The sequence below is a fragment of the Andrographis paniculata genome, unplaced genomic scaffold (genome assembly GCF_009805555.1).
Source record: "Andrographis paniculata isolate CXL003 unplaced genomic scaffold, ASM980555v1 Contig73END, whole genome shotgun sequence".
In the NCBI taxonomy this organism is placed as follows: domain Eukaryota; kingdom Viridiplantae; phylum Streptophyta; class Magnoliopsida; order Lamiales; family Acanthaceae; genus Andrographis; species Andrographis paniculata.
In genome coordinates this window covers 260702-285648 of record NW_026137610.1, presented here as the reverse complement: position 1 = coordinate 285648, position 24947 = coordinate 260702, and the positions used below count along the sequence as shown (strand labels likewise).

The following is a 24947-nucleotide window of genomic DNA, read 5'->3' as shown; positions in this document are numbered from 1 at the left end:
AATGATGCTAGTTAAAGTCAACGGTAATGTATAAGGCGAAAACAAAACATACATCAAACCAAATCAAATGGCGCTTGAAGTTGAACTCATTACAGATGTTTGATCGGACAAGTCAAGAACCCGAGGCCGAGGTTCACCACCAGTACAGCACACTGAACAGATGATGGCTTATATATGCACTTACCTCAAATCCGATCATTTTCCTCCCCAAGAAGCAAACAAATGGCTGCTAAGCAAAAACCACATGGGACCAACGCAGAATTAAATATCGGCAGTCTTATTAAAGATAAAAGAGTGAGAAATTGCAGTAGCGTTTCTGTCCTGTAAAACAGCTTGCTTCTTTCATTCCAAGTCCAACAAAAGCAGCGCAAAAGCATCGACTCAAACTCAACTAATTAACAGCATATTCCTTGTATCTATGCCCACAGTTCACACCACGATCATATGTATGTATAATCGTTTGAATAACTTTATAAAAAAGTGAAGGATTATTTCCTGAAAATTAAATGAGTTGTTCAAATCATCATCATCATCATCATCCTACCATCCATAGACCACCTGGGTGTATCTATGTTTAAGCCACCTGAAACTCTTCCTGAAGGACCCTTTGACTTTGCCTTCCAAAGAGTAGACTTTGTAGCTGGCCACCCTCTTCTTCCTCTGCAATTCAGGGTCGCTGAAAGCACTCCAAGATCGGCTGCTGGCTGACCCATCAACAATCTTCCCCTTCTTTATCTTCAGAGGCGGCGACGTGGGCATCCCATAGTACTGTGAAGTAGTCGCACTGTAGCTGTAAGACCTGAAATCATTAGGCCTGGCGATGGCTCTGCCTGTCCAACTGTAAGGCTCTATTTGCATTTGTCCACTGCTACTGCTGTAGGAATTTGATCTGTAATTTGCCATAGAGAGAAAGAGAGAGAGAGAGAGAGAGAGAGAGAGAGAGAGAGGAGTTTCTTTTAATGGTTTTGGTCGCCCTGTTATATATGTATATATATACACATTAGAGCAAACAATACAAGGAAGAGAGGGGAGATGAGCTTCTCTTTGGACAGCCACATTTTATTTTATTCTCTCAGTAACAGTGATACGAGATCAAACGTTGACCAGTCAACCCTTCAAATATCGTGCATCACAATTACTTATTAAAATTTAAAAGATCTCTATCAATTCAAATTACTTGCGTAATCAATTTGTAGGACCCTAATTGCGTGCTGCTGCCAATGCAAAAATAAGAAAGTGAGATACGATCATAGCTGAGTTCTTGGACCAGATATTGCTGTAGTTTGGCTTGCATACTCATTTGCCTATGCTTTCACACCAGCCCATACAAGCTACGGTCAAGACGTCAACTTTGACACATCAAATTAAAATTCACATTTTAACACAACTAGCAACATTAAAAACTACGACATCTGATGATGCATGTGCTCATGCAACGTGCAAGCAAAATTACCAGGTCCTAAATATCTTCTAAGATGAAATAATCCACTAAACAGAACCTCAAATACAGAATGAAAAATTCAAACTTTTTCAGACAGAAAAGAAAAGTTGATCATCAGCCCAATCTGCAGTTTGCTTTGGACAAAATACAAAAACAAACCAAAATTTCACAATAGTAGTTCGAAACTGCAACTAGATTGGGAGATGAGAACCCACCTCCATGCACTAGATCTTCAACCATGGTCCATAACATCGAGTAAACCAAATAATATATAGGATAAGGAGCAATTAGACCCCGGGGGGTCACAAAACTGCATTACAGGAGATCCGCAACATTGGCTGGCAACTCCTGAATCTCGACATTGTAGAACTTCTGTATGTCGAGAAGCATGCGCCCGTCCTCACTAGTAACAAAATTTATTGCAACACCTTTCCTGCCAAACCGCCCACTTCGTCCAATACGATGGAGGTAGTTCTCAGGCTGTGTTGGCAGATCATAGTTGATAACAAGGGAGACCTGCTGAACATCAATACCACGGGCTAGGAGATCGGTGGTGATGAGAACTCGCGAAGAACCAGATCTGAATTCTCGCATAATGATATCTCTAGTGTTTTGATCCATGTCACCATGTGTGGCAGATACAGTGTGATCACGGCCACGCATCTTATCAGTGAGCCAGTCAACTTTGCGCCGGGTGTTAACAAAGATGACACTTTGGGTGATGGCAAGGGTCTCGTAAAGATCACAGAGGGTTTCGAGCTTCCACTCCTCCTTGTCAACATTAACATAGAACTGCTTGATACCCTCTAGGGTCAACTCATCACGCTTCACGAGAATTCGGACAGGCTTGTTCATGAATTTCCTTGTAATTTCAAGGGCCTCTGGCGGCATAGTAGCTGAGAATACACCAACTTGGATCTTGGGGGGCAGCAACTGGAAGATGTCATATATCTGGGCAGACAAATCATGTACATTAGATATAAAACACGCACAAGGCTAAACAGACTAGAATCGAACGGAGGGCATATAAGCTGAAAAAAGCAACAAAGCCCATAACAGTTGAAGCAACCAAATCATTGCCCAAGAACAAAAAGGAAATACATACAGCACAGACCAATGTAATAAGATGGTCCTGCAAGGAAGACCATATTAGGATATAAAATAAAAAACAAATATATGAGGCAGACCTGATCCTTAAATCCTCTTGAAAGCATCTCATCAGCTTCATCTAATACAAACATTTTGATGTAATCAGGACGCAGGGACTGCCTCCTCAGCATGTCAAACACACGCCCAGGAGTGCCAACAACAACATGAACCCCACTAGAGAGGATCCGCTGATCTTCACGGACACTGGTGCCTCCAACACAAGCATGAACCTTTACACCAAGATAATCACCCAGTGCACGCATAACCTTCTCAATTTGCTGTGCAAGTTCACGTGTGGGTGCTAAAACTAGAGCCTGACATTCAACAATGTTATAATCCAGCTGTTGCAAAATTCCAGAGCAAAAGGTTGCAGTTTTTCCGGTCCCAGATTGTGCCTGTTGAATCACATCAAGGCCCTTGCAGAAAGGAACAATCCCTCTTTGTTGAATTGCAGAAGGCTTCTCAAAACCTTCAAAACGATACAATCACAAACCATTAATTCTCCATTGAGAAAACTCAAAAGAAAAGCCCCACACAGAGCATATCAGACTGTCAAGGAATAACAATGATTTATTATTATTATTATTTTAATCAGCAGAGCAAGAAAAAATACAGGCACAGGTGTAGGCATGCAAACAGTTGCATAACTTATAATTGTTTGGCAAAGAGAAAAATCAAAACATGGAATACATAAAAATGGCACAAACTAAGGAAAATGAAATTTATCCAACAGATAACAGAGCCAATATTCACGTACCATAGGCATAGATACCCCTAAGAAGATTTTCTTGCAAGCCCATTGCATCAAAACTTTCATACACCTCATCATAACTAGTGAAGAAATCCTGACCATCAGTTGCAAGTCTGTTTCACAGATAAGTGAGGACAAGTAGGATGTTACAAAGTTGAAACAGTTCTTAAAGCAAGCAATAAATGCTTGGATACCAAAAGCTGGGAGGTGGGAACATACAGCTCACTCATTTTGGAATCATACTGACGGGCATCAAATTGAGAACCTTCTGGTGCCATTCCAGCCATGACTGCAGAAACTGAAAACAAGAACAAATGCAGGTAACTAGATATGCAGGGGCAAGATATATGCACTAGACTAAACTTCATTCAGCATGACAATAGCACAGATGCCATGAAAGAAGAAAATTAAGGTCGCTCTTTAGGCAAATGTAACGAACAAGTATCCCCGTTGGTTGACAAAACCAAAAAACCAAAACCCACAAAACCAAAAAACAGAAGTTCTCACTTATCACAAGTAAAACAGCGACATAAGCTATTTCAAGTTTTCACTACCTCCACAAAAGCGACGCAAAACTTATGCTTCCAAGAAAAAACACTAACAAAGCCTAAGGGCTACCGCCAAACAGAAGTACAAATGTCGGCAGGCATCCATGAAACACAAAATAAAAAGTAAAAGATAATACTGAACAAGTCACGTCAAATAACTACTTAGTGTAAATAAGAACTTATAACATTAAATAAAAATAAGATCTTTCACAAGTTAACACAAAAGCCAAATCAAACCAAGCCAAAAAAAGGTCGTAACTGCAGATATAAGAACTCCATCACAGATAAAAATCTCCGCAACCGTAACTAACTACAAATTTCCCCAGAGTTGCCAATCATGCACTAGTAAAAAGATTAGTTGAAATCGGTTTCGATCAAGTTACCTGACAGCGTTAAAATTCGGGGGGAAAACCTGGATGCTGTGAAGAACAAAGGGTATGGCTGAATTGCAGAGACTGTTTCCAAAACTCCTCGGATCTACGCCGCGGAGTAATGGAGAAACGAGCAGGAAGGGAAATGTAAGAGAAGAAAGGCAGTGCGCTGCTTTTAGGGGTTGGGTTAATCCCAAAACGGCCCCTCAGTTTCCACTGGAATTCCCCTTTCTACCCCTTCCCTCTCGACCGTTTTGGTAATGGTGTGTAGTTGTTGAACTTGGACTCAATCGAACCCATCAAGAACTTGAGCCCATAAGGAGAATGGACTAATTAGTAAGCTATTTGTTTGGGGGCCCATTCCCATTCAGGTCTGCAAAAATGCATAATAGATTGCAGATGGACGAGCTAGCCTAGGTTGATGACTGGGGCCTGGGGGATGCTCAATCTATTCTTCATCATTGCAGAAGATGAGATGCAATGGTGCTTTCGTGGATGGGGTGCAGCCACATAAAGAAAAAAGACATCTCTCTATCTATCTGTGTGGTGATGGTGCCACGTGGGAGGAATGGTCCCAACCAAAACATTTCCCAGCCAATTGCCGAAAGCAAAAGTGGGAAGGAGATATAGATATGATATATATCTATAGATAGATAAATTAAAAAGCAGAAGAAATCAGCAATGAAGGAACATGCTGGAAAAAGGCCGAATTGCAGCTTCACCACAAACAATGCCTACATACAAATACAATACATATCTATATCTATATCTCTATATATATATTCATATCTTCTAGCTAATTCCCTGCAAATTGCCTCACACATATGCCACAAGATTCTTATCATGAATCAATCAACACAGAACAGCACATCTGCAAGTTGGGTAGCTTTTCATTCAACATATATATATATATATATACATATAATTGGAGCCACCCAGAAAGCTTTAACTCGATTCGGCCGGCTGCACTTATTAATTCTCATCATACAGAGAGAGTGACTGCAAAATTTAATGTTAGTTTCATACCACACAAAATATAAGAACAATGTATATAGTAAGGTGTCATTTTAGAACGAGGGTCTCAACCATAGGCTTAAGTTATTAGGGATAAACATCATTTATTTATTTACTTATAAACGAGAGTCGACTAATAGGTCCCCTTACATGCAAGGGAAATAGATGTCATTAAACGAAACTTGCATGTAGACGACGACAAAATAGGGGACATGGGACTCGAACTCGAACTCGAGACTTAAGACTCTTAATGCATGTTAAATGATCAGAATTAGGGACGGTGATACTCGAACTCGAGATCTAAAACTCTGATACTATATTATATGATCAAAATAGAGTCCCACCGTTTTTCATTTGTCGTCGTCCGTTTGCAAATTTTTTTTGGTGGCATTGGCATGTTGGTTGACTCATCTTAGACTTGTAGGTGAGATGGTCAATCTGAACATCTATGTATATATATATATATATGATGTGATATAAATATATATTGATGTGATTTTTTAAAATTAAATTGATATTTAATAGTTACCGTGTCCCACATATAGTGGGACATTTGGTTTTCGACATAAAAATTTATGTGAATAATATAAAGTAGAATAAATTGATAATTAAGTAATATGACGAGAAAAGATATTTTTAATTAGAGTGATGCAATGGATTTTAAATATACTATTCATCCCATTTTTTTCCTAAAAATATTAAATCAAACACCTATTTTTTATTTTTTATATTATACTAAAAATCAATTTTACATTCAAAACATCGTATCAACACCTATTTATATCATATGATGCAACTATTCACCTAAAATGGATTTGATTCTATGACCCTAGTGTCACAAGTCCAACCTCCACACCTGTGGCAGATGAACCCCCATATTTCATCTATCTTCATCTGATGTACCTTTGCTCCATAGTGTATCCATTTTAGTATATCATAATAAAAATAATCATATATTAATACTAAAATATTTTTATATGCATTGTAAATATATTATTATATATATAGAAAATATTAAAGATTAAAAAAAATCTTTCTCACATATTCCTAAATACAATAAATCTAATACAAAGAAAATAAAAATAAAAATAAAACCCAAAGATAGACGTTAGATAGCGCGAACTTGCCTCAAGGGTAAAATAATGAAATCCCAAAGTTATTATCTCAAAGGAATCCCTCCCTTAATTAGCTTGTTACAATTTTATTTAATTTTATTTTATTTTATTGAGAAGTATATATATATATATATATATATAGATACATGTCCCAACTGCAGTGCAGTCTGATTATAGTTGTGGGAATTGAACTGCACTGGGAAGGAGAATATATATATATAAAAATATATATATATATATATATTGGAATTGGAGTAAATAAATATCTAATAACTAACTATCACTCACTAAACCAACCAACTAAACTAGAATAGTACAATCCATCATATTCTTATCATATGACACGACAACAAGACACCCGGCCTGCCCATCACCTAAGTTAAGAGCTAGTGGCTACTTAATTACGTACTGTACTGTACTGCTACTACTCTATTGATAATAATAATAATGTATTATTATTACTATTAGTTGTGAATCAGCCAATGAGTGAGCGGTGTGCGGCGCAGTCCCCAATTTTTTATTTACTAATTGATAATATATATATATATTAATCCGCAGCAGCAGCTACAGTGCACATGCAATCCTCACTGTTCCATCATTTAACGTTGCGTGCCGTATATAAGAATTGAACTCAAATCATTTTGTGCGGCTGGAACCACCCTGCCATAATATATGCTATAATCAAAATTCAACTCTTAGGTGTTATATATGTTAGATTAAGTGATTATTGTCGTTACGTTACGGATATTTTCAGGAAATTAAGATGAAATAACAAAGATAAAAGAACACAAAAATTTGGTAATTCAGTTCAATCAACATCCGGAGATGCTGCCAAACTAGAAATTATACTATAAAGTATGCAGACGCTTGTTAAAAATAAAAATATATGGATATTTATAGGCTAAACTTATGCAATAATATCTAAAATCATATCCCTAAATTTTAGGATATAATCATGATTCATATCCCAACAATTTCTCACTTGAAGACTGATTTCATCTTCCACTTCAACATTTTACTTCATCCGCAATGACAACGTCAAGCATCTAAGGTCACCCACCTTAGATTGTCTTTCAGTCTCATAAATCGGCTCACTACTTCCACTGCACGTGTTTTCCATCTCATAAAGGTAAAGGTATCAAAAGTATCATCATTACACTTAAAGAAATATACTCATACCTTCCTTGTAACGTCGTCAATGACCACGGGGTAGTACTATGAGCCTCCAAGGGTCGATACAAAAGTTGGTTCCCGCAGGTCCATATGAATCAACTCCAACATTTTCTTTTTCAGGTCTCTCATATCCTTTGAGAACGCCAACTTTCGTTACTTTTCAAAGATACAGTCTTCGCATACTCCAATATCGACGGACTTAGAGACGTGGCAATCTTCCTTTTGACATGAACTTCCCTATCCCCTTCTCGCTCATGTGTCCGAGACGAGAATGCCATAAATTTGTGTCATTATTTATGGCCACGAAACTGATTCCGTCTTGCATGGTTTTCATCAGAGTTCCATCTCTTCTCCCTTGTGCCACCACAATGGATCCTTAGGTTATCTTCCACGACTTAATTTAAAAAAAAAAAATTGTCGAGTAACCTGCCTCATTCAATTGTTCAACGGAAATCAGATTTCATTTCAGACCCAAAACATGGCTCACGCCATTCAATCTCACTCCTCACCATTCGATGTTTTGATTCGAATCATTCCTTTATCTACAATTTTCAATGTCTCATCATTTGCAAGATAGATAATACCAAAATTACCTGTGGCATAGAATTTCATAATTCCCAAATCACTGCATGAGTGGAATGATGCTCCTGAGACCAAGATCCATGACTCAATTGGACTGTTGACACACCACATCGGATATCTCATCTGCTGCGTTTGCTGAACCCTGATCATTCCCCGGCGCCCCGCACTCTCGTTTTAAGTGCCCTTGCAATTCCAACATACCATCTGACTTACATATTTCTTGTCTTTCGGCTTCAACTTTGACCATTCTTGATCTTCACCCTTTGCCTTTGCCTCAAATCTAAATTCAGTCGAAATATTCTCCTAAAGGTTAGTCGAACCGCACTTATTGTCTTCATGTCGATCTTCTTTTACTCGACTTCGTCCATCTTGACTCCCACAAACAAACCTAAGGTTCACTTGATATGAGAGCACATTAGATATTCCGCTGCGTTTGTCGAAACCCTTATCCTTCTATGTCCACCTTGCACCGCCTATCAAAGGAACCCGCTGTCTGACCTACCAGTCAGGACCGACTCAACACCGCCAAGAGACTTTCGACACAAGGCACCTCCGCAGGTCACAAGGGATTCAATCTACCCTAAATTTCCCGGAAATCAAGACAAAAGAACACAAGAATTTGGTAACCCAGTTCGAACACGATGATCTACGTCTGGTGGCGGTGCAAGCCAGAAATTTTATTATAAAGTACGCACGCACATGTTAAAGTGATAATAAATGGATATTTATAGACTAAACCTATGCCAATAATATCTAAATCATATATTTAAATATATGATGTAATATTTAAATCATATCCCTAAATTATATATATATATATAACTGAAAATTTCTCTCAAAATATATAGATAGATAGAATTATTAGATGCGTTTCTCTCTTGAAAAGAATAATAATGAGTGGGATGACATAATCTTATATAGTTAATTCATATATGATGCTAATTATATGTGCTGGTGCTTTAATTAAACCAGTCGTAAGTCGTAACCTTGGCACTTTGAGAGAGAGGCCCGGCCACATGTATATATTATATAAATAGCTAGCTAGATGCATGCATGATTAAAGTAAATTCATTTTTATACCAATAATAATAATAATAATATTTGTGAATGGGATGGGATGGGATGGGATTATGGGGTGCCACTGAACATTCAGATTCACATTCACATTCCCATTCCCATTGCAAGATGTCAGATTGAGGAGGTGGTGGGGAGGGGGAACATGTGTGTCGATGGGGGATAAATCTCCCTCTCTCTCTCTCTCTATATATATATATATATGTATGTATGTATGTATGTATAAGTGTGCGTGAGAGAGATAGAGAGTCCCGCAAACTGCGCCTTTGGGACAGCAGTCAATTGATTCTTGGCCTCAATAGTGTACATAAAATAATGAAAAGCATATATACTTTGATTGAGCTGCTTTAATATATATGGAGGCGCACCACAACATGCTCTCTCTCTCTCTCTCTCTGTCTAGATATAGATATATATATATATTATATATAATATCGGCTGGCGTGGGTTTATACTTTATATATACGGCTACCACTCATGAGTCACAATATATATGAATCACACACACACACACTCCTCCCTGTGAGAGTGTGTTCTTTCCCTATTGGCCATATATATCATATCATACATCCTTTATCTCTTTATCTTTTCATTTAATTTTCATTTCTTTCCTAAAGACAATTCTCGAGTGCTGCTGCTGCTGCTGCTGAGAGCTGACTTCTTCGCCCTATTCCCCTTTTTATTAATTAAATCAATCATATATATATATTCCGCCAGCCAGCCAATTAATTCATAATTCTCTCGACTCGAATCATCTCGTTATAAACCAATTAATGCAATTCCTACCTAATTAATTAATGTTAACGTATGGAGCGGAGGAGATCATCAATTAATATATTATTTATTAAGAAGATTAAATGATGGAACTAACTAACTGCAGCAAATCAACTTTGGAAAGCATAAAATCAAATCTATTGACGTCGTCCTTATTCTCCTCAAATATAAAGTTTCGATCCCATTTTTGGGAAAAAGTCAAATACATATATTCCATATTTTTTAGCTTATACATACATACATGCGCATTGCCCATACCATTCTTTCTCCCTATCCCTTCATTATATATCTTGCTTAATTAAATACAACGGATATAAGATATAGATATGGGAGTAAATAATGCTGGGGATTCAATCAAACAATAAATGTGTAATTTTATAATACATTTATTTTATTTTTTAGAAAAATTGATAGAATGCCTAATAAAAAAATTGTAAAAAAAAAAATCATAAGTAAACAAATGGTGAGTCATTGTTTAATGATATCATTTTAAAATAAATTCAATACAAGATCCAACTACATTGCCGACAAGTAAGATGTCTTCTTTTGTTGATTTCTATACAAAGAAAATAATTGGCCATAAGATGTATTTATATAGCTAATAAGTATAACAAAATTCATGTACATATGTTGAGATTTTTTATTTATTTATAATTTATAGCAAGTATTTTATGATTGTTAGTACATGGATTCTTAGTTCATAGTACATGGATTATTATATAGTACTTAATGTTCCGACATGAATTGTCTTCTTTTGGAAATCTTCGTGATCATAGGATCGCGTCAGGATTATGATAATGAAGATTTTTTTTTAAAAAAAAAAAAATAGAAAAAAGATATAGCAAACTTTTTTTTTTTTTTTTTTGGATAAATAAAAAGATATGCATTTGGATATGATATATACTTGATATGTAATTTTCCTCCAAGTGTGCACGTGATAAGATGGATATGGATAGAATGAAATTTGTAACTTCAAAGTCATTTGTTAATACCTTTTTGATTGAGCACTGGAAGAATAATATTACTATGGATGTACAGTAAAAAAGATAGTGGACTTCGTTTTAATATTTAGTTTTAATACAAGATTATGGTGGAGGGTTCTTCTAGCATTCATCTACATGTGGCGTATTAAATAATATAAGAGTATATAAGCAATAATTTAGTAAAAGGTATTATTCTGAGCAATTATACAAAGCATTTTATGTATCTTGAGTTAACATTACATTTATAAATAGTTAATATATTGCATAATTATGGCAACGTTTACAGTGCTTAATTGAAAATATTAATACCGTACTAATTTTGTAAATATATACAAATAAGACATATTCTTATTATATACAATATAAAATTATGTATTATTTGTTCATAATTATAAGTGTGTTGTATGAGACTATAGCATGTGTTGTTGGTTAAATGTTGTATTTGTATTATATAAATACGTATGGTGAATTTTAATATAAATAAGATTTTGGTTTTTTTTTTTTAATATTTTAAAGTTTAGAAGCAATAACATTTCATTTTAACAAAAAAATTTAAATCCAAAATATTTCAATAAAGAGGAAAAGTTAAATATATATATATATATCACAATACTTATTTTTACTCATTAATACCAAATCCACCTCCAAATTTATTATAAGTAATTTTAATTTGTTTAGACTTACTATCTCTATAACTCATAGCATTAAACTACATTTGGGATAAATATATATATAATTATTTATGCTTGAAATTCCAACAAATATATATACATAATTCTCAATTAATATTATAAAAAAAATATAATATATGTTTATGTTCTCATGAAATATATATATTATATCAACTCAAAAAAAAGAATATTTAATAAAAGAAAATATATTAGAGATTTTTATATTAGGAATATATTTTTCATATTTAACATAAATAATAATTTAAACTAAAAATACTAATCAAACACTGTATTTAATAATTTATTTTTATTATATAAATTTTTTAAATAAAATATACCTCAAAATATCTAAACAAATGGATTGGCTATGGTATATACAAATCAAACACTATACCAATTTTTTTTTTTTTTCCGTCAATATATAGAAAATAGAAAAATTACATGATTTTTTTTAAATAACCGTCGTATATAAATCGAATATATATAAAAGATATTTTTAAAAAATAATTTATCTATAGAAAATTTCTAAGATTATATATATATATATATATAGATGTGCAACTTTGTATACACGTATGCACAACTCAAAATCGAATTCGTATTTGGGTGATAGTGATGTTAAACAACTTTCCTCTTTCCGTTTTCCAAATGAGAATAAAAATATATATCATGAGCTTTTTGTTTTTATATATTAAACACGAAATAATTTGAATTAAGTAAATAAAGGTGTGTTTGGCATTGTCACTTGAGTTGGAGTTGGTTGTGCTCCTAATTTTATTTTATTTCAAATATTTATATATATTTAAAATTTCATAATTTTTTTATAAATTTAATTTATACTAATTACATATAACTATATAATCTATTTATTAGTATTATATATGATTTTATTATTAAAAATTTATATCTATATTCATTAAAATACAGTTTTTAATATACTTTAATTATTCAATCTATTTTTAATTAAATATATATTATAAAAAAAAAAAAAAAAAACTCAATTCTTACCTAAACAATGTCTTATTTCAAATAGTAGAATTCAATTTCCAACCACAATCTTAATTAATAATCAAGCAAACCGAGTTCATAGATTCGTTCTTTTGTATTTTTTTTTTAATAATTTTTTTTGAGATAAAACTCTTATTTGTAATTGAGGTGAAAAAAAATATTCTTTAAATAAATCATTTTATTCTCTTTTTAGTAACTTCAAGTGTACTATGATCTTAAAAAACTTTGAGCTTGAATCTTCATAGAAACAAATTTGGATTATCATTAACGGGTGGACATGCATTATATTCTTATTATGTAAAATAAGAATCTCTTAAATTTGTCTAAATTTTAAACCGATGCTCTAGAAAATATATCTAGTGTTTTATAAAAGTATGTCTTGTGTTCTATTAAATATATATTGTATTTTATAAAAATATATCTGATGCTTTATAGATATATGCATAATGCTCTATCTAAGTATATATTATAGATATATGCATAATGCTCTATCTAAGTATATATTATACTCTCCAAATAACATCAATTCAATACTCTATGTTCTATAAGTATACATTATACTCTCCAAATAACATCAATTTAATACTCCATAAAACATCGATCAAGAATAAAAAAAAACTTATTTAGTAAGTGCTATCTGAATTCTTGATTGGTACTATTTGAACTATTAAACTATATTTTCTAAAAACTTAGCGATGTTGCTTGAAAAAATAACGATTTTTCAAATGAGCCCTATAAACTACTGCCATTCTTTGGATTTTAGGATTAAAAGAAGAAGGTTTCTTTACGAACTTGTAGAACTTATTTATGGACTTGAATATCGTTATATGAAGTTATTTATCTTCAAATAATTTTAATTTATAAATTTCTCGAGATTATTATATTATTCATTTCAAATTGACAACTTTTGAAGAAGCATGTTTCGAAGTACATACAGAATATACACTTACCTTCAAATGCTCTATAGGTCTTGTTATAATTCTTGTTTTCCATCAAACTTTCTTAATTAGTGCAAATTGCTGCTTGACATGATCTGTAGAAATGGATGAGTTTTGTTGCTCTTGGCATATGATTCAATTTGAAGTTATCTTTGCGTGGCTATGTTTTCGGTGATATAACAATATTATCAAGAAGATTTTTTTTTCTGCTGTTTTTTAAAAGTTGATTGTTTCTGAAATTGGAATTATAACCAAGCAAAATTACAAGACGGTTTCGAAATATGTATAGAATTAATTAAGTCCAGCACACAAGAAAAAACATAGCAATTAGTTGTGATGTATGTCTAGATCATCACAACGACTTCATAAATCTCCTAGAAGAATCTCAATATTTCTGTATTTTATATCATGCTTCAAATATTTTTCTATACTTATTTCTTTTAATTAAAAGATCTTGTTGGACGATTTCCGAGTTGGATTGCTTAAAAATCTTAATAGGTTCCAAAACAGCAGCAGACTAATTAGCTAATAATATCTTCTAGAGAGTAACAACCCATTTGAAACCATGTATATCATGTATATATATATATATGTATGTATATCCAACATTCAATGAGTTGACCGCAATGTATCAGGCAGACTGCTACAACAATTAAGGAGTGGCTTCCCTCTGAATAATGGGATGGGATGGTTTCGATTGGCTGGTAAAAGATTTAGAATTACAAGATGCATTGGTGAGTGCACTAGTATTTATGGATTCTGATTTCCTTCTTTTTCCTATATCATATACATATATATGTATGTATGTATATTGTTTGTATTATTGGATTATTAAATAATTAATATCTTCACAGTAGTCTATCAGTTTTTGTTTGAGAAGAAAATAAAGGCAGACATCAGATAGATAGATACATACATATATATATATATATAAACACAGAAACATTGTGTGTTGTGGCCTGTGGGGGAGGGTAGGGGGTGGGACTTGTGTGACGATTTGCAATAAAATATTGGGGGAGGGGCAAAAAAAGATAAGGTCACATTTATTCCGTAGGTGGATTGGCGATGCGATGGGAACCGCTAGCTACCTTGCTTTGGTTTCCTATATAAGGAGGGGCATAGGACATCAATTGTTCACACATCAAACCATCGAGAGTGGTTCCCAATATGAATGAAACAGTTCTATGTATAACAGTAGTAATAGCAGCAGCAGTAGTGGTATTAATTTTCAGATCGAGCTTTCGAAATTAGGGTTTTTGTACAGTGGTTCGAACAACCACTAGTTTCAATTCCCTTCATTCCTTGATGAGTTTTTGGGAAACCATGTGCCTTCTTGATGCTCCAGATCGATGGGAGGTAATAATGATGTTAATTGGCCTCTGATTAAGGGTAAGGGAGGTGACAGAAGAGAGTGAGCACTCATGGTATTTTCTTGCATGATTGGTTTTACATGCTCGAAGCTATGAGTGCTCACCCTCTGTCTGTCACCCCGTACTCCTCTCTCTCTATCACTCTCATTAATCTGTTTGTATTCGATCTTTGTTGCTGGGGTATTCCTCCTCTATTTTGTTATGAAATGATCCTGGAGACTGAAAAATTTTCTTTTATGTAGCCCGATATGTGAAAACTTGTTTATTTGATCTACTGTTTTTGCCGATCTGAATCTCCTGGGGTATGATGAATTCATAATCCCCAATAAAGTTATTTATAGGATTTTGCCCGTCAAGTGCCTCCCCCTACAGGTACAATAACTTTAATTACTTTTCTTTTCTATATTATTATTTGTCTATTTTTATGGAGGGTTTTGTACGAGGTGTGAGGATGATGGAGCTTTCATATGGAGGGGATACCAAGAACCTATCCATTAAAATTAGGGTTTCCAGATCTGTCGCTTGGAGGGATGTTTAATGTGTGGCAGTCGTCTCCCATAATTCCAGATTCTGAGGAAAGCCCTCAAGCGGCTCAAACCAGTTCTATTTCAGTCCTCTTCTCCATATTATCATCCATGTTATACATATTGCAGTTTGCTTCAGTTCGAGTATTTTGGCCTCACATGTATGCTGTCAAGCTTACAAGATATCATTGCAATATTTGGAAATTCTTGCAGCAGGAACATCGGATCAAGTTTCTTTTGATCCGCTATGGAGGCTGCTGAAGGCTCCCCAGATTCCATCAAGATTTCAGTTTTGGTTGATGCTGATGTGTCTTTAATTTGTTTGATTGATGTATTTCTACTGTTCAAAACAAAGTAGAAGGATTGAAATTGTGATCCTCTAATGACTTCCAGTGCTTTCTAATTAAGCAGTTTAGTTGTGGAAGTTTTCTATTTTGAACTGGCTACTCCAAACTATATAATATTAGTCATTTCATTTGATTGATCAGTGGGGATTCGTCCTACTCAACTGTAATGATGTATATAATTCTATTTTTCTTTAAAAATTGTCACAGTTCTTCCTCCACTATATACAGTGGCCATGCTTTAGAGAAAATGTTGACATTGATATTGCTTTCTCCATTAATCACTCCCTCACTTTTCCATGATTTTCTCTTGGTTTCTGGTCAGGTGTGTATACTTACAGGGAGATGGTTTTTAAATTTAACCACAGGCCCTATATAGATATATGATTTGTTTTTCATTAGATCATTCAGCTCTTCTTTGTAAACTATTTAGTGTATTAATTCAAGCAATGGTTAGTTTCGAACCAGTTAAGCATGGAGCTCAAACTTATTCGAGGCCAAAAAAAGCTGCATATCCATCATTCGTTCCGTTGATACAGCTTAAGTTATGATGTATATGTATAGATTGCTTATGTATATATAGATATGTAACAGCACTTTCACTTGGCATTTTATTCTAGGGTTTAGTTCATATCAACTTATTTCATATGTTTATGCTTTTTTTTTTCTTAATAAGTTAGAACCCCCAACCGCTCCTTGATGAGTGAGCTTTGAGTAAACCTTCGATTGAATTTAATAGCTGCAAATTAGATCCGACAAAAACAGTCAAACTAGGCGAACGACATGTTTATGTAATTTTGAGTTATATAATGGTGGTTTAATATTTCAATTTCTGATGTACAGTTTACATGATATCCATGAAGGACTCTTTGTAAATTTTGTAGATAATTCCAAGGAACAACTTCAGCTTTTTCCCACAGTATGCAATAAAGATATACATACTGATTTCAATAGATATATATCTCTAGACCCATGAGCTAGAAATTAAAGAAATGATCGTGTTCTTTAATTTGTATAGCTATATATGTAGTGTACATCCAGAAACTGAAACCACACATGGTTTCAAATTCTGTCCTCCACTGTTAAGCTTTATCTTCTGGCTGTTTCTATTTGCAAAAGATACACATGTACGAGCCTATTATTGTTAATGGCTAAACTAAAGTGAAATGCTAAAGATTAAAACCCTCCTTGTATGTGTGTTCGTGCCTGATCAGATTTATCAGTACCATCCGTTTGTTAATGAATATATAATTGGGACCGAATCAAATATGGTCAAAACGTGATCTGTTTAATTGGTTAATAAGAGTTTCGCCCAGCAATTAGAGGGTAGGGTAGTTTGCAGTGTTTGGACCACCTAGCTACCTTGCATGTATTCTTTTCAAGTATTTCTCTCTTTTCAATTGCTGTTTCATTGCTCCAGGTTTTGATTTTGCGTTCGTTTTTTCAGTCAAACTTCACTATATAATATATTAGATTATAACGTGCATAAATTACTTCTAGGAATGAGAGATTCTGAGAGGGGTTTTTATTGGAGTAGAGAGGTCCTTTAAACTTACAAGAATTGTGTTAAGATTAATCTTCAGGATAATTTATTAAGATTCTTAATTATTAAGTATTTCATAAAATATAACCAAGGAACTTTAGAATTATAATTAAATAAAAGAAAGCAAACATCAACACTGTGAGGATGTATCATTGTCTTGGCAAAATAACAATGGTTGAAATCTTAGAATGCAGAAGAAAAATATTCCAGTTGCCTATGCAATACAAAAGTACATTATGTTTAGTGCAGAATAAGAGGCGTCGTGTTGCCACTCACTAAACCAATTCTTGATGATGCCTGCAGGAGATGAGCTATTTCGGGTTTGATCTGCAGGCCACTTGTCCACCAGACTGAACCCATACTCGGATGCGGCTGATAGAATGAATGCCTCATCTACCCGACGAAAAACATGGCATAGAATCAAAGCTGATTTGGCATCACTGCCGGTTGAAATCAATTCTCTAGCAGTCGCAAACAAGGGCTTAATTGCCAGTGGAACATAGGTCACATCCGTGCCAATTATGATGTCGAAGCCTGTCCCATTCAGTTGCTTGATGGCTTCTATTTCACTTTTGCTCCCCCATTGGAGTCTCCTAATGCTTAGAGCATCAAGGGATTGTGGTGATCTGAAATTTGATACCACGTTTTCAGACAACAGCTCAAGTGCTTTGGTGTCTCCATCAGTGGCGACCACAAGTTCAGCTGAAGTGGTGGCTATCATCGAACAAATTCCTCCACATCCACACCCAAGTTCTAGGACCCTTTTCCCAGAAACAATCCCCTGATTTGCTGCAAGGATGGAAGACATTAGCCTTGCTGATTCCCACAGCATCAAGCCAGTTGCCGAGCAAGTATGCTGATACTCTTTTGAAAGTAATTTTATCTTGAAATGGTAGTCCTGTATAGAAACCTCAACAATCTGGGAGAACATGCAAAAATGACTGTTGAGATTATAATAAAACTTTAATGATATCCAAACATGCTAAAGAATTAATTAGCATATACTTGCATAAATGGAATTGAGTGAAGAAAAGGGGCATCCAGTACCTCTTCACGGGGTGATGATACACCAAACATTTCTCTAGCCATCCCCTCCGACATATCAATTTCAGACTCGGGGAGAATGTCCTTTTTACCATGATCATCTCCTTGTGAGTGTATTATTTCGTTTTCAGTTGCAATTATTGAAAGGCTATCATTGCCAGCTAACAAAAACACAGCTTGAACCCACCGTCTGTAATCCAATTGCAATTATTAATAGACACCCCCATTTTCACTCAAACCAAATTACTAGAAATGGAACCAAAAGCATGAAAGAGGATTCTGGAAACAGAATATTATAAGTATGAGAACTAAGACTACCCCTTTCGGGAATATCAAGTAAAACTAAAGACAGTTTCTTTTGTGGACAACATGTTTAGTAAAGTCTGTTGCATTTGTGGCGTGGAATACAGATATCTTGGGTAGTATTCCTGGTTGACTTATTTTAGAGCTCGGAAACAAACAGTTTTCTCTAATCGAACACTCAAAAGCATATTATAAGAACGATGAGCTAATTAGGAGCTGATAAGTAAAACAAAATAGTACCTATTCATGATAATCTCTCTCGATCTATTTTCCACTTGTTTGCAGCACAAGAAATGTTCTTTCATATTGAATCCATTTTCTTTGAAAAGATTTTCTAAGAACTCGTCGGAGAAGTAGAAAGCTCGCTGACAGAAAGGTGGATATCACCATTAGAAACTCAATTATTGTCAGTGATGAAGAATTCAAGTCGTAAACTGAAATAACAAAAGCTTACAGTGCCATCACCCCTAACATAGAAGTTTTCACTGATCTTTTGTTCCTTTCCAGTGAATCGCTCCTATTGACATGGTTATCAATGTAGTGCCAAAAAAGAAAAAAAATTAAGAACAGCAATCATTAACGTGGAAAAACAAATTTCTACTCTTGTCACTTGAGTATATATAAAACTATTGAATTTATAATCAAAAGGAGTTACTGTAAAATCAGGATCCCACCTGAGCAAGATCACCAGTTGCATAATCACGAAACAGTATACGCCCGTCTGGCTGGACATGGAAATTTTGGGTTAGATTAGTGAAAGGTTCAGGATAGATAGAGCAAAAGCACATAGTCAATGTTGCAGCATAACTACAGCACTCACTTTGAGAACTTTTCTTAAATTTTGTATCACTTTAGGCATTTTTCCAGGCGATACTGCAGATAAAACAAATATCTGCTTAAAAAAGAGTCAGCCAGGTGCAGTAACAGAAAAAGACATATTTATTACAAACGCAATAATATATGGAGATAATAAATATATCAGTTAAAACAAATGGAGCAAGATCAACCTAAAATGAATCTCAAAAGAGCGCCAGCTAAACATAATATAATATTTACCATTGTCACAATATCCACTGAGGAAGGGGCCACGTGTTGGCACAGATCATCAGCAGTAAGATCACAAGCAAATGCATTGACTCTGTCCTCTGAAAAGTCCTTGTGCATCTAGAATGAAAGTCAGGTAAGAACTATAAGCAGTAAACACACCCTTCTAAATTTTAATAGCAGAGACCATAAAGGTTAGGAACGAACAAAATTGAATCATAAACGACATAAAACATAAATATCTAACCTTAACCAAATCTACAGCACGTGGGGAGAAATCACATGCATGTATGAACACATCTGGGTATGTTTCAAGTAAAGGAAATATAGTATTTCCGGCGCCGCAACCAACCTGGAAAGATAGTTAATGCTCTAGTTTATCAATCAAGCCATCCACATAAAAGGAGGTTGCACAATTTAACAGCATTGCGTGGAACAGAAGCATGTACAAGTAAGTTCCATGTTTAACCAGGAGTGACGACATAAAGTAACAAGGCGCATAGTTACAAAACTATCTAAAAGTAACTAAAATCCAACAAGCGCATGAACCAGTTAGCAATACCTCAAGAATGACTCGTCTTCCCTGTCCCTGAAAACACAGACAGTGAGTGAATTATTCCTAAGCACGTATAAAAACAATGATATGATCAAGATATTCACTTACGGAGAAGTGGTGTCCCCATTCTTTGTGCAAATAGTGGCGATCCTTAAAAAACTTGAGCGCGAACACACAAAAAAAAGAAACGAGCATAAGCATTTTAGTGTAACAAAGTAGGTGAGGTTATCTTCATGAAAACTCTTCTCAAGCAGACACAATACAGAATGTGACTTGTTAGACTTGAATCAAGAAGATATACATTAGCAGAAACCTTTACAAATACATGAAGTAAGCTACTCTTTAGACTCTTTGCAAACCTCATACTAATCCACCCATGTATAACATTATTATATTTAAAATCCAAAACTCAAATATACTTCTTAAGCTCTTGCTCTGGAGTACGAAGAAACAAACCTTATCTTGATGGCGTTTGTAAAAAATATCCCAATACTTCTTTGCGTCCTTTTCATACTTCTCTGCCAACAGAAATTCTCATATAGCATATTAAAACTTTCTTTCAATTGTGAGGATCAAAACAAAAAGAAAAGGAAGGCTCATATAATTTAACCTCTCCAGAAAGCAGAAACTTCATCGTTGGACGGTGAGTAAATTTGTATCTTAGGTTGTTGTGACTGCTGATTTTGATGTAGACTAACTTGAGTGTCAGGAGTGGATGCCATAATTCTGCCTTCTATAACAAAACGGAAATAAAATAACAAACACAACTTAAAATTTATCATACAGAGAGAAAAGGTGTGGTACAACCTTGTCGTAGCTTTGCAAGAATTGGAAACAGTATTTTCAAAATTGTCAAGGTTCGAAAACTGGAGATCCCAAAAGAATAACTTGACCACATTTAACAGAGAAATTGTATCCGTATAGCATTAGGACATTCCATCACATTAAACTTCAAGATTGGACGAACCAAGTACCCATCGAGACAGAAATTGAAAAACCGAAAAACAAACAAAAAGTAGTGGAAAAACGTAGTCGAGAGTCATGAAATACTGACCTTTGATACCAATTAACAGAGAAGGCGTTGGTCCAACAAAACAAGGATCTTGAGATCTTTGGAGGTTTTGCTGAAGACGATATATCCTGCGGCGGTCGCGCAGGAAAAGTTGTCCTGATTTTAGATTTTATTTTATTTTTAATAGGAGGTATTTATAGTTTAAAACTTTATACGAGGAAAATAATAATTAATTAATTAAAGGGGAAAACGTGAAAATAGAGTATAAAACAGGATTAAAGGGTGGCCTTAGAAATGAAATATAATGATCAACAGCAAGCCATTCCACTCACAAATGTTCACTAAGTTTGGATACAATTATTCTGCCATCACATTTGGTTTCTAAGTGCTCAAAAAAAAAGGAAGATGAAGAAGAACCCAAAAGGAATGAATCCCAGGAGAAGAGGAAGCGGGCATGCAGCTTTCGAAGTGTAGAAATAATAGTATGGATACGTCAAGTTCTGCTGCACCATTGCTGGATCGTATCCGAGCACTGTAGGTGGTGGAGGACTTGACGGCCTAGAATGAGGTGGTGGCGGGGAGTCAGTCAGCTCTTCTGGCGGCGGTGAGTGGTGGCCATGGGGCGGTGACTTTGGAGCAGCGGGCGCTGATGGTGAGCATATCACAGGACAAGTACTGCAGTGGCTGATGCATAGCGAACCTCCCGGTGGAGGTGGAGTCGTTCCGGTTTGGCTGTCGGATGCTGAAGTTAGAAGCAAGATGCAGAGAAGAAAAATAATAATCCAATGTTTTTTGGCAATACAGGGAGAAGATTTCATCATCTTTGGCTTTACAGTTTACACTGATCACTTGAAAGTAAGATTAAATTTTGATTCCTGCTGAATTTTCGGATTGTGGGCAGCATGGATTTATAGAGCAATGGCCGGAGGCCCCTCCTTTATGATGTAACTAAAGAGTGCAGTGAAAACAAATGAAGCAAGATCAATTTTGTCTGCTTAACTGGATTAACAGTACTCGCAAACTTTGATTTAGATATGTAAACGATGGATGTCTGTCTATTTCAGGTGCAAGTTTTAGGAGCAATGAAGATATTTCTTTCTGCTTCTATATTATCATCTAGAAATAGTAATGGATAACATAATATGTTATCCATGGAGTTGGAAAGGTGAATAGAGAATCCAAAGCAGAAAGTAATTGGGCAAAGTTTGTTCCACACTTTATGCTTTCTCCTTTTGCATTTGCTTTTCTTTGGAATCACCCCTTTTCCGATACCAATTAATCCCAAGAAATAAATAAGCTGTGCAGATTCCGTCAGAGGAAGAATATCTAGAATCAATCAAGCTGCAAGAATGGCATACAAGACATTAATGATCAAAATAATGGTGAGTTTGTGTGTTTGTTTGTTTATGAGCCTCTAAGTATTCTGATCGTGAATAATTAATTTGATGGACCTAGCTAGGACTAGGACGAAACTCGGACGAAACTTGGGCAAGGACTCCCAACTATGGATTGGTATGTTTCATCCGGAATTCCTTGAGCCTGTTAAGCTCTGGTAAAATCTCGTTTGCCAGATCCGGTCGATCTTTCTTTCTTAGCTCAGCACATTTCATGGCCAGTTCGGCGAAGGCAAGCGCCTCTGGGACAGGCCAATCATGCACCTCTGGATCAAGCAAACTTGCAAATGTCCCATCCTTGATGGCGCTGTCAACAAGGTGAGTCAGGCCCATGGGAGGCCTGGCGGTGATGATTTGCAGCAAAGTCACCCCTAGCGAGTATATATCCGATTTAGTCCCCAGTTTACCCGTCTGCTGATACTCGGGATCTATGTAACAAAAGGTGCCGGCAGCTGTGGTCATGCGATACTGAGTTACAGCATCTGCAACTTTGGGTGGAACCAGCCTTGCCAAGCCGACATCACTGAGCTTGCAGGTGTAGTTATGGTCTAACAAAATGTTGGCCGGCTTCAAGTCCCTGTGCACGAGGGGCTTGGGCTTGGCCTGGTGGAGGAACAAGAGCGCCGTTGCTATATCGGACGCAACCTTGAAGCGAATTCCCCAAGGGATGGGAGGACTATTACCCTTGCGAAACAGGCGATCTTCCAGGCTTCCGTTGTCCATGAACTCGTAGACGAGGCATCCGTATTCAGGACAAGCTCCCATCAGGATGACCATGTTTGGATGTCTCATGCAGCTCAACACTTCAACCTGTGAACCCAACCTGGATGGATTACAAATCAAACACATAATTGCCTGGAGACAACAACAGCATTATGTTTGATCACCTCTTGATGGAACTGTTTTCGTCCCTGCAATGCATCGGATCGGAGTACTTTGATGGCAACCGGAGTGTGATCAAGTTTTCCTCTGTAGACAGGTCCATAACCGCCTTCCCCGATTTTCATTGAATCCGAGAGCTTTTTAGTGGCTGTGTGAATCTCTTCGATGCTGTACTTTCTGTATCGGGCATCATTGTTGGACAAATTGTCCAGGGCTCGTATCTTTTCCTCAGCTTCTCTCTTTGCTCTTTGCTCTGCCAAGATTCTTCTCTGTGCTTCCCTCTCGGCTATTTTCTTTGCTCTCTCTGCAGCTTTAATGGCAGCTCTGCACTTGGCTTTCTCCATCTCAACCAGTGCAAGTGCTGCCTCTTCATTGATCCTTGCCTGCTCGATTCGACTCTTTTCACTGGGGTTATGTTGCTCAAGCCCATCAGCCTAAGGAATACAGCAATCAATGCTTGATTAGAGAAAGCACTAGTTATTTGTTATGTGGCATAGAATAGCTTGCCAAGCATCATCAAAGAGGAGAGAGCATTTTCATCACCCTACCCTGTGTGGGGGTGGAGTTGCTGCTTGTTTGCAAGATCCGTTGTATACATTAATGGTTCTCTTCGATTCTTGCCTCATTCTCTGAACTTCATTCTGCCATGTTTTTTGCAGATGAATTTAGGACACTGGTAAAAACATACATTACATTACATACATGCATAAAAACACCACTCTGATCAGCCATTTGCCTGCCTGCCTGCCTTACAGTGTTTTCCTCAACAGTGCAATTGGCATCCACAACTGCATTGTCGATTGACATGGACTCTGTGCATTCAACGTCGAGGAAATGGGAATTGGATAACTGACGATGCGATCTACTGGAAGCACCCCATCGAGAAGAAAACTTGGGCCACCTGCTGCTATATATATACATATGTGACGATGATGATGCAAGACATTACAACTTTCTTCTAGAATACTAAGTGTCACAAGTTAAACCTGCTGCCATTTTCGAGTTCAGAATGATTGCCCCTGGTTGAGCCTTCTCGAGACAGCAACTGCTGCTGCTTTGCAGCTGCTGGGCGCATCGATTGTAGTTTGCCTTTACTAATTACGTAAACAGAACAATAATCTGGAGCAGCCTTGTTTACTATGGTTGGCAAATCTGGAGTCCAAAATTTCCTGACACATGATGATGATGATGATACTTAAATAGTAATTAATCCAATGCTATCATGAGAATGCACAAAGGTAATTAAATAACGTACGTACCTTGATAAAGCACTCCTCGATGAGGCACCAAAGACTACATTAGTGGCACGGTGCCCCCTAATGTATTCTAAAAGTTTGGC

General features: G+C 35.8%; 4 protein-coding genes across 4 annotated transcripts; all 4 read right to left on the bottom strand.

The window, feature by feature from the left end:
* Positions 1–540: 540 nt before the first annotated feature.
* Positions 541–903, bottom strand: LOC127265410 (uncharacterized). The gene has a single exon (XM_051295189.1). The coding sequence runs from the start codon at positions 901–903 to the stop codon at positions 541–543; it is 363 nt and encodes a 120-aa protein (XP_051151146.1).
* Positions 904–1449: 546 nt separating this feature from the next.
* Positions 1450–4430, bottom strand: LOC127265739 (eukaryotic initiation factor 4A-11-like). The gene is made up of 5 exons (XM_051295710.1): positions 4273–4430; positions 3561–3639; positions 3348–3454; positions 2629–3059; positions 1450–2392 (listed from the first exon to the last, which is right to left on the bottom strand). The coding sequence occupies exons 2-5, from the start codon at positions 3626–3628 to the stop codon at positions 1757–1759; spliced, it is 1242 nt and encodes a 413-aa protein (XP_051151667.1). The 5' UTR covers positions 3629–3639; positions 4273–4430; the 3' UTR covers positions 1450–1756.
* A 13039-nt stretch (positions 4431–17469) lies between these two features.
* LOC127265642 (uncharacterized) lies at positions 17470–21517 on the bottom strand. Its single transcript, XM_051295541.1, has 13 exons — positions 21375–21517; positions 20931–21053; positions 20777–20838; positions 20429–20479; positions 20327–20353; positions 20012–20116; positions 19777–19884; positions 19541–19612; positions 19395–19445; positions 19175–19237; positions 18961–19085; positions 18421–18607; positions 17470–18292 (listed from the first exon to the last, which is right to left on the bottom strand). The coding sequence occupies exons 2-13, from the start codon at positions 21040–21042 to the stop codon at positions 17588–17590; spliced, it is 1668 nt and encodes a 555-aa protein (XP_051151498.1). The 5' UTR covers positions 21043–21053; positions 21375–21517; the 3' UTR covers positions 17470–17587.
* Positions 21518–22654: 1137 nt separating this feature from the next.
* On the bottom strand, positions 22655–24483 carry LOC127265404 (U-box domain-containing protein 34-like). The gene is made up of 4 exons (XM_051295183.1): positions 24362–24483; positions 24157–24249; positions 23614–24042; positions 22655–23536 (listed from the first exon to the last, which is right to left on the bottom strand). The coding sequence occupies exons 1-4, from the start codon at positions 24413–24415 to the stop codon at positions 22835–22837; spliced, it is 1278 nt and encodes a 425-aa protein (XP_051151140.1). The 5' UTR covers positions 24416–24483; the 3' UTR covers positions 22655–22834.
* Positions 24484–24947: the final 464 nt, after the last annotated feature.

What these genes read in the sequence shown, in the direction of transcription:
- LOC127265642 (XM_051295541.1), bottom strand. Translation starts at nt 21,042, where the DNA reads ATGGCATCCACTCCTGACACTCAAGTTAGTCTACATCAAAATCAGCAG. An exon ending in AGTTTCTGCTTTCTGGAGAG is followed by an intron (nt 20,839 to 20,930) that starts GTTAAATTATAT and finishes TTCTGTTGGCAG; the next exon opens with AGAAGTATGAAAAGGACGCA. An exon ending in ACAAACGCCATCAAGATAAG is followed by an intron (nt 20,480 to 20,776) that starts GTTTGTTTCTTC and finishes TTCGCGCTCAAG; the next exon opens with TTTTTTAAGGATCGCCACTA.
- LOC127265739 (XM_051295710.1), bottom strand. Translation starts at nt 3,628, where the DNA reads ATGGCTGGAATGGCACCAGAAGGTTCTCAATTTGATGCCCGTCAGTAT. An exon ending in GATTCCAAAATGAGTGAGCT is followed by an intron (nt 3,455 to 3,560) that starts GTATGTTCCCAC and finishes TCTGTGAAACAG; the next exon opens with ACTTGCAACTGATGGTCAGG. An exon ending in TAGGGGTATCTATGCCTATG is followed by an intron (nt 3,060 to 3,347) that starts GTACGTGAATAT and finishes ATCGTTTTGAAG; the next exon opens with GTTTTGAGAAGCCTTCTGCA.
- LOC127265410 (XM_051295189.1), bottom strand. Translation starts at nt 903, where the DNA reads ATGGCAAATTACAGATCAAATTCCTACAGCAGTAGCAGTGGACAAATG.
- LOC127265404 (XM_051295183.1), bottom strand. Translation starts at nt 24,415, where the DNA reads ATGTCAATCGACAATGCAGTTGTGGATGCCAATTGCACTGTTGAGGAA. An exon ending in CAACTCCACCCCCACACAGG is followed by an intron (nt 24,043 to 24,156) that starts GTAGGGTGATGA and finishes TGTATTCCTTAG; the next exon opens with GCTGATGGGCTTGAGCAACA. An exon ending in GAAAACAGTTCCATCAAGAG is followed by an intron (nt 23,537 to 23,613) that starts GTGATCAAACAT and finishes TTGGGTTCACAG; the next exon opens with GTTGAAGTGTTGAGCTGCAT.